The 9,416-nt window shown below is 41.9% G+C and overlaps 1 protein-coding gene across 4 annotated transcripts in view; it reads right to left on the bottom strand.

Annotated features, from left to right (window-relative positions):
* Positions 1–4,224: 4,224 nt before the first annotated feature.
* DYRK1A (dual specificity tyrosine phosphorylation regulated kinase 1A) overlaps positions 4,225–9,416 on the bottom strand; it is a 157,151-nt gene continuing 151,959 nt past the window's right edge. For all 4 annotated transcript variants that reach the window (XM_048493019.1, XM_048493020.1, XM_048493021.1 and 1 more), the window contains one exon: positions 4,225–7,443. In XM_048493019.1, coding sequence (XP_048348976.1) covers positions 6,823–7,443 — 621 coding nt within the window. In that variant the 3' untranslated portion in view covers positions 4,225–6,822. The remainder of the gene's footprint in view (positions 7,444–9,416) is intronic.

Here is a 9,416-nt window from a genome sequence, read left to right as displayed (position 1 = left end):
CAATTCCTCTGAAAATTCCCAGCCACTATAGTCAGCCAGGCGAGAGTGTTTTTAGATGTTCACATACCTGAAATTTCACACCTGGCCCAGGTAAAACGCCTTTTTCCTGGCGCTCCCTGGTGAAGGACATGCAGCTGCCTGTGTTTAACTGACACCCTTAGAATGTTCGTGCTGCTTAGAATGTTCACTCAAATGGCCAGATATGAGCAGTGAAAACAGTACATAGGCAGTCACTCGAGTGAAAGTGAAACACATACACACACATACACACGAGGGAGAGGGAAGGGAGGGAGAGGGAGAGGGAGGGGTCGCATGCAAGGGAAGAGAGGGACGGAGGGGGAGGCATGCAAGGGAAGAGAAGTGAGAGAGGGGAGAGAGTGAGGGGTGGCATGCAAGGGAGGGGAGGCAGGGGCCCCAGCATCTTGATATAACCTACCCACTTTAGCGGAGGGAAAGGGAAGGGAGGGAGGGGGAGGGGTAGAATGCAAGGGAAGAGAAGTGAGGGAGGGAAGAGAGGGAGGGGCGACATGCAAGGGAAGGGAGGGAGGGGCCAGGCACCCTAGATTCCCTGAATACTGCAGTTACAGTTAAGAAAACCAGGCACGCACTACTCAGGAGTACAGCAATTGTGACATACTTTGCATGGCCGCCCCTCAGAGGGTTTCCTCAGAAGCGACACCCATTGCCACCAACTACCAACTCCCAGGTAAAGGATCATGACCAGCCAGCCTAGAGGTTTGGGAGGGGTGCCTTTCCACCCCCCCCCCAAAGGAATGCAGGCACACACATCAATGACATCGCACAGTATCAGGCTGCGTGTTTGCATGAGCACGTACTGCTGGACTCTGCAATTGATTTGCCTCTACTGTTCCTTTTCCATTTCACCACAATAAGCCACAGCAATGCGTGGCTGGGCCACGCTAGTAGGATATATATTAGATAGATAGAATGAAAGATAGTCATTTCTCAGATGGAAGGTGGAAGTCAAAATATCTGTATAATGAAGTGTGATTCTTCTTTTTGAATGTGTGCGCATCTTATCTGTACGTATGTTTGTATTCCTTTTGAAGCATTTAATAAAGACACCTGATAACTATGAGTTAATGGTAACTGTTGCTGTTAATTGGCAAAATAATGTGATTAGTTTGTACATGCCACCTGACCTCAAGATCCCTCCTAATAACTGTTGTCCAATATTCCTACTAACCATCTTTTTCTCTCCCGCGCTTGATGATTCTGATGATGCCGTCACACTAGCTTGTTTGTACCCGAGGTAATTTTTTCTTTGCTTGCTTCTTTTGAAACAAAGGATTTCCTACTATCATGGATTATTTTAATATTATTGTCAGCTTTCGTTTTGATGTTATTGACTTTATTTCAGCTGACCCTATGTTCTTATTGGCAATGCTGTTTTGTTGTTGAGGAGTGATTGCTTCACAATAAACTAAAAGATTTTTAATTAAAAGTATTGGCTCTGAGTACTCAGTGTTAATCAAATCAGGATCCACACAGTAGCGAGGAGTTCCTCTTGCTCCACACTCCCAAATGTTTTTTAGCATATGAGAACCCTTGCCCAGCTAGTCAGGAGTTTCAGTCTGAGAGATCATCAGTATGTGGATGATGCCCAGTTATATCTGCTAATGGACAGCTGACAAGACACTGTCCTGGAAAATCTAGTCACATGTGTGGGGACAGTAATAAAGTAGTTAAAGCAGAGTTGTCTGAAACTGAGCCCATTAAAGCTGGAATTCCTATGGCTGGGCCAGGGAGGCCTGGGTTAGGTTCAGCTTCCAACTCTTGACGAGGTTTAGCTGGAGACACTTTTCTCCATCAGGAATTTGGGAGCGACTCTGGATGCCTATCTTTCCTTGGAGGCCCAGGTCACACATACTGCCAGGCTGGGATTTGTCCATCTTCTCTGGGCCCAGCAGCTGATCCCCTTCCTGTCTCATACTGATTTAGCCATAGTTCTCTACTAGACTTGACTGCTGTATATAGGGCTACTCTTGAAACTGCTCCAGAAGCTGCAACTGGTCCAGAATGCATCTGCATGGGTCTTGACAGTAACGCCAAGGACAACTAGTGCTCCACCAGAAACTGGCTCCAGATTGAGTACCAGATCAGGTTCAAGGTTTTGGTTATTAACCTTCAAAGCCCTGTATGGTCTACAACTGTTGTATCTTCAGAACCACCTCTGCCTACATATACCTTGGAGAGCATTATATTTTTTCTATTAGCAAAACCCTGGTCTTAAAATTATCCAGATGTGAGACTTAGCCCAGTTTTGAAGGACATGCTAGATGGAGATATTCCACCAGGCCTATGGCTAAAGACAATTATGGTCTTAAGCTGGCCTCCCTTCCAATTACCACTTTGTCTGTAGTTTGCCTTTCCTGGGCAGGATTATAGAAAAAGCAGAGATAAAACTTCTCCACATCTTTCTAGATGATTCATTTGTGCTGGGTTGCTTTGAATCTGGCCTCAGGTCAGATTATGGGGCAGAGATGGCATCTGTTGCTCTTCCTAGATTTATCAATAACTTTTGATACTGTGGACCATGCAATTTACTGAGACATTTAGAAGTAGAAGTAGCAATTAAGGGATGTGTGTTCAATTGATTTAAATCATTTCTTATGGGAAGAAAGTTGGTATGGGAGACCAGTTGTCATTGATGTTCCACAATGATCAGCCTTATCATCCCATGCTATTCAGTCTCTACATAAAGCCTTAAGAATGAATCATTTGCAGTTTTTGAGTAGGTCATCATCGATATGCTGACGACACCCACCTCTGTATTTCTTTATTGAGACTGCCTAATGATACTGTAGAACTCCTGAACCAGCCCTTTACTGCTGTGGATAAATTGCTAAAAGATGAATAAGTTAAAACTGAATCCTGACAATATTGAGGTAATGCTGGCTGGAAAGGCTGAGGTCTTGAAGGAAATGAGGCTTACCACTTTTGATCAAGTCCAATTGAAACTCATTGACTCAGTCAAGGGCTCAGAGGTGATCCTGGGCCCAGTATTATTGCTACTGTTACCTCAAAGTTAAGACTACTGTACGGCACTCTACATGAGTCAGCCCCAAGGTTGTCTCAGAGACTCCAGCTGATAGAGCTTGCTGATCCCAATAACTATCAGGCACTAGGCAGAACATGCTAGTTCACATGCATTCTCAAATGTGGCTCTCACTTTGTTGAACAGCGTGCTTTATGAGTCACAAAGGCTTCCACATTCCTATCGTTCCATAGAAAGTGCACAATAGTAACATTCAGGAGGCCATTTAAAGGGATTGTAACTGTAGCAGAATCAGGAAGAATGGGAATAGGATTACAGACTAATTATTATAGTTGCTATCCAACATGTACTTCATTGTTTTTACCTTTATACTTCAATTTACTTTATTGTTTATAGCAGGGGTTCCCCACATGATATCCATGGACACCATGGAGCATACTAACACCTTTTCTGGTTTTTAAGAAGTACGTGGGGCCAGGTAGGGCTTTTGCCCAGCAAGGCTTCTGATTCACTCTTAGAGATTTTATTGGCTGTGCAGATTTTTTTTAGACGTTGCTTAGGAAGCTGACACCACAACACAAGGATCTGCACTATGCTACTGTGGCAAGCATTTTGTGGCTGGCTCTGCCTCCTGTGGCAGCCATTTTGTTGCTGGGCTCACCATGCCACATCAAAATTCCAAATGTGCCTGCAGGCTTAAAAATGTTGGAGACCTTTGGTTTATAGCATTACCTGGCCTTCAGCAGTCAGTTGTTCATGTTGTCTCACAGGTTTGTTGATGGGATAAATTGGAAGAAAGGAGATTATGTCAACTGCTTTGGATCTTTCCACTGGGAAGAAAAGTGGAGCATAAATAAATAATGTTTAGGGTATTACCTAAATAATACAAATTCAAAGGAAGTGGATTAAAAGAAATACATACAGTTTGCAAACTAGGAGGCCCACCTCTCAACTGGATTCAAGCAGAGATGAAGATGTAAACATCTTGCTAATTCAATTAAAAACTCAGAATGATATATTATGCCTCCAACTTTTACTTTCATAATCTTTTAAACTCGGTCAAATGTAGCTAATATTTACAGGTCGACTATAACCATACCTAGCAGACCAGGCCTTGGAGTAAGTTAATTGCATAGGAAGATTTTTACTATGTTTCCATTTTTTTTCTTGAATTAATTTTTTAAAGCACAGTAAAGAGTCTGAGAACAAATTATTCAACTGTTTATCATACATAAGACTGCATGACTATAATACAAAGGGCTTGTCTTTTCATTTAACGTTACAATATACACAGCAAGTCCGGACTAGATCTTACAATCTGAACACAGGTATTTAACCTTTTCCATGCTGTTTATGTTTACAATGCACAGAAGTCCTGTAACCAAACTGTGTAGTAAAGCACACAAAACTGGACTGTAACATAACACAGTATGCAGAAGCACTGGAGTTTTTGATTTTTCATTATGTAGGTTTAAAAACAGTTTTAATTTTTGGTGCTTGCTAAGGTGTGGCAACCAGCACAGGAAAACAAAAACAAAAGAAGTTACCCATATTTGTTACCCTTATATTCCTAGACAGCAGTAAGTACTGGATTCCTTTTTGTATTGCTAAGCTCAGTCTTGCATTCCAAGGAGGAGAACCTTTCAGTCACCAAATGTTTTCAACTACAGAAGCACAAAAATGCTTCCATTCACAGGCTTGATATTTCAGTACAAAAGAAATATGGATCTCTTAAAAAAAGTTGATTTATAAAAATTGATAATTTCCAAAGTATTCACACTTACACTATATTCAGCCTCTCTGCTGCCATTGTGAAGAATGGTGAAAAAGAACACTTTTTGTTCAGAAGAACTGACCTAGTTGGCCACATAGAACTGACCACTATGAAGTACATGGTTTTCTACTGAATGACCTTTTTAAAAACCGGTTTAGTGGCAGAGGTAGATTACTGCTTTTGTTAACACATAAAGGGAAAATAGCATTAATCAGGGCTAGATAATAATTTCATTACTCCTATTTCTGAATTTAAGTTACTGTGTTTTATCCATAATTTTACATTTTTAAATGGGTCCAGGAATACAGCAACTGCCAAGCTGACTGTGTTATATTAAGGCAGCAGAACCCCAAAATTAGGCACCTGTTAAATACAGCCTGCTAACCTCTGGTCACATGAGCTTTTTGCTTTACTCATTCTAGTGTTTTGGACCTATTCATGCAATCAAGGTCTTGCCTTCAAGTTTACATTTATACTAATAAGGAATACAAGAATCAACTGCTGGTTTCATAGCTTCTGGATCTAATGTCCCTTTTACTTTCAGAAGCCTGAACACATTTATAATGTAACAGATGTTATAGTCTTGAATTAGATGTTGATCTATCATGTTCAGTACACAGACTGCTGTAAATGTATTGGCTATGAATTCAACAACAGTTCCAGTTTTGTTTAAGCAATAGTACAGCCATAATTTTCAACTGACATTTAAAAATGGTCTAGTTACACCTTGTGTCAAAGTGCAGAACTGCTACATTATTGGTTACAGACATCTATGTGCTATAAAAACAGCTTTGGTACAATAAATTATCAAAAAGAAAATAAATTTTTGTAAAATTCACAGCATAATTGTGAGGCAAAAAGCAGTCAGTCACATAAAATTCTGCATTTTTAAAAATGTTCAGGATGAACAGAAGAAATCTTTGTGCAGAAGTAATTGGTGGAGAAACCACGTGCCCAGAAAAAGCAAAAGAAAAAAAGAAGAAAAAGAATGAAAGGGGGGAAAATAAAAAAGAAAAGAAAAGTAAGAAGGAACACAGTTGTAGCTATTTCCATCAAAAGCAAACCACTACTCCTGTGACCTTCAACCAATAAGGAAGTCAACTTTATGACACACACAAAGTGACCTTGCAATACCTTACAATAAGTGGGTCACAAAAGTCTATTTTAAAAGAAAGGCCTCTTGAATTACCCATTCTGTGTTTTCAGCATTAAGGACTGTCTGCAAAAGCATGTCCAAAAGTGATTGCATCTGAAATGGTAGGCTCTTCTAACTTAGAGTCCAAATCCATAAGGCCAAAGGTTATACCAAAGACCACCACTTACGACTTCCCCTGGACTGGTCAAGACCAACCTGTTGATTGCTTCTCAGTGCACCTTAGTTACAAGACCAGTCATATTCTTCTACCAGCTGACTGTGATCTCAAATATAAGAGACACAGAATCCCATTACAAATTGCTGCTTTGATTCTCAGTAGGTTCAGATAAGGAGAGTGCTGATCACCGCAACTTAGCATGCTTAGTGTGCCTTATGAACACCATTACAACCGTCCCTTATTATATCTGAAAAATTCTGTTTGTAATCTGAAGGTCCCTGTTTCTTACAGTACTACATTTCCATGCTCATGTTTGGGAAACTAGAGTGTGTATTACTCCTCTCCACTTAAAAAAAAACCCAAGGTCCATTTGTATGATCCTGGATAGTGCCTTTAAAAAGCTGTTTGTAACTCAGACCAACATTTGGACACTTATTCCTGTTGGATGAGGGGGAAAAAAACTATGACTAGACTGTGGTAATCAAAATAGGGGTAAAGGAGATCTGTAATCTCCCTGAAGTTGTGTAGGATTGGTCTGGACATGGCTCTAAAAACTTCACTGTCCCTTTGCAATCTGTTCAAGTTTTAAAAAATAGTCAGCTTTACCCTCCAGTAGCGGTTCAGTATCTCCTTCTGATTCAAGCAGCTTTGCACTTTTTTTGGAAAAAACACCACTTCTATAAAAACACACAAGAAACAAACTTGTTTCAATTTAGTCACGAGCTAGCCACAGGACTTTGCTGAACACAAACTCCTGTCATGGGAGACTCTTCTCTATCAATTCCTTGCCTCATTGCAAGGTGTCCTTCAGTCATGTAATGAGCAGGACCAGTATTAGCAGAAAATTGGTACGTTGGATGTCCTGCTATGCCTGTCTCTTGGCGTGGATTAGAGTAGACTGTTAAATTGACGTCCATAGCTCCATTTTGTCCGAAGTCTAATGTATTAGCAGCCACAGGGCGGTTCTGATAGGCTTGATTGCCTTGATTACCAGTTGAGGAGGAAGATGTAGAGGAAGAAGTAGTTGAGGAAGACAGGGATGTCATGGAGTGGTGACTATGACCCACCTCCATAGAATCCTGGGTGGAGGAACTATTTGTTGGAGAATTATAGACCCTTGGCCTGGTCCGGCTAACCAAGGCCTGTTGTCCATGATGATGGTGGTGATGGTGATGATGGTGGTGGTGGGAGGTGTTTCCATGGTGATGATGTAATGCATTCTGTTGCTGAGGGGTTACGTGGAAAGAGGTTTCTTGAACTGGATGGGTTTCAACAGTGACTTGCGTAGGAGCTTCAGTGCCCGTCCAACCAAGAGGGGGAGGAAATTGCTGTCGAACCTATCATTAAAAAAGGTTTCTATTAATGTATTTATATTTCAACGTTGGATACAACTTTACTAGGTGGCTAACAAAACTAAAGTAAAAACCAACATACAAAATTAAAATCACATTAAAGTAAGCTCATAAAACTGGAAGCCAATCAACAAAATTCAACAGCAGCAGCACTCAAAATTGCAAGTTAAACACCGAAAACCCAAAAAGCATTTGGTTTGTTTTCCAAAATCACAACATAACAGCATCAGGAAGCTAATTGAGATGTTGCTCATAAATCCTCATGAAAAAGTATAAAGGTAAAAATGAATGGTTAAACTAAAAATAAACTACAAACTATGCTTTGCAATGATAGAAGCATCTTTGAAGAATAGTAAGGTTTAGTGTATGCGGGAGCATATTCCACCAGGTAGGGGCCAGGACAGAGTAGGCCCTGGCCTTTGTCGAAGCCAGACAGATACTTTTTGGGCCAGGGACAACTAAAAGGTTCTCCTCCGAAGAACGGAGGGACCTAACTGGGCAATATGGGGAAAGGCGGTCCCTAAGGTATGTGGGTCCAAGACTGCTCACAGACTTAAAGGTCAAAACCAAGACCTTGAAAATAACCTGGTACTTTATAGGCAGCCAATGTAGATGGTATAGGATAGGTGTTATATGATCCCTGCTAGAAACTCCAGCTAGGGTCCTAGTGGCCGCATGTTCAACAAGTTTTAGTTTCTGGATTAGATTCAAGGGTAGGCTCTCATAGAGCGAGTTACAATAATCCTGTCTGGAGGTGACCGTTGCATGGATCACTGTGGCCAGCTCAGAACAGGAGAGATGTGGGGCCAACTGTCTTGCCTGGCAACGATGGTAAAAAGTAGTCTGGGCTGTTCTGGTGATCTGAGCCAAAGAAATCCTGGAGTCCAGGATCACCCCCAGACTGCTAACCGACAAGACCAGATGTCGGGTCGTCATCAAGCACAGGCAAACTAAAGTTGGCTGGCATCTCCCACTGGCCCACCCACAGGGCCTCCATCTTTGCTGGATTCAGCTTCAACCTGCTAGTTCTCAACCAGCCAGCCACAGCCATAACTACCAAAAAAGCACATTGAGAGAGAAAATACAACCAGTTCAAGAAAACTGTTGTTTGCAAAGCTAGATCCTTGCTTTTCAAAGGGGGGGGGGTAGAGTGCCTGTGAAAATGGTGATCGTTTCCCCCATCTCCCTAGGCACCCCACAATGTGCCTGTGAAGATGGGGAGAGTTTTCTTCATGGGCACCCCCCACAACCGGTGTGCAAAGCTAAATCCCAGCTTTGTAAAGGGGGGAAAGCCAGCAAGATGCCTGTAAAGGTGGGGAGAACTCTGCTGGCACCCTAATGGCTTCATAGGCACCCCTTCCTCCTTACAACACTAGATTCTGGCCTTGCAAGGTGGGGGGGGGGAGAATCAGGGTACCTGTTGCCTTCAATGCAGCCTCCTCTTCAGAAACGCCTGCACAACGAAACCACTGCTCCCTATAGCAGCAGCCTTTGCAAGGGCTGCTGGGAAATGTAGTCCTTGTCCTTCCTGGAGGAACTGTAATCTGGGCCCTCCCAGATGGCCAAGGACTACGCTTTCCAAAAGCCCTCACTTTTTCTGGTTTGTCATCCGGAACAGGCTGCTCAATTATTCAGTAAGATAATGTTAAATGAGCTACCACCACAGAAACACACTTTGCGAATTATCTAAGGGCCAATGACAAGTCGAATGACAATGTACTATATTTATAGTGACAATTACTACAAGTAAATCTGAGGAATCTCCTACCACTCTCATGTATTGCTATCTTGGAAGTAGGCATCCTTAAGGTCTGTGAACCACATTTTTTTCTTCTAATAATGGAAGCACATCAGATAACAATGCATTTTAATTCTGTAACCTTCAACTGCTTGTTCCCTGAGGTCTGAGATTGGCTTCCTATCCTCTCCTTTTTTGCAAACCAGAAGGTATCTAGAAC

The sequence above is a fragment of the Sphaerodactylus townsendi genome, linkage group LG04 (genome assembly GCF_021028975.2).
Source record: "Sphaerodactylus townsendi isolate TG3544 linkage group LG04, MPM_Stown_v2.3, whole genome shotgun sequence".
NCBI classification, from domain to species: Eukaryota; Metazoa; Chordata; class Lepidosauria; order Squamata; family Sphaerodactylidae; genus Sphaerodactylus; species Sphaerodactylus townsendi.
Note: the sequence above shows the minus strand (reverse complement) of the source record. Positions and strands in the feature narration are given on the sequence as shown.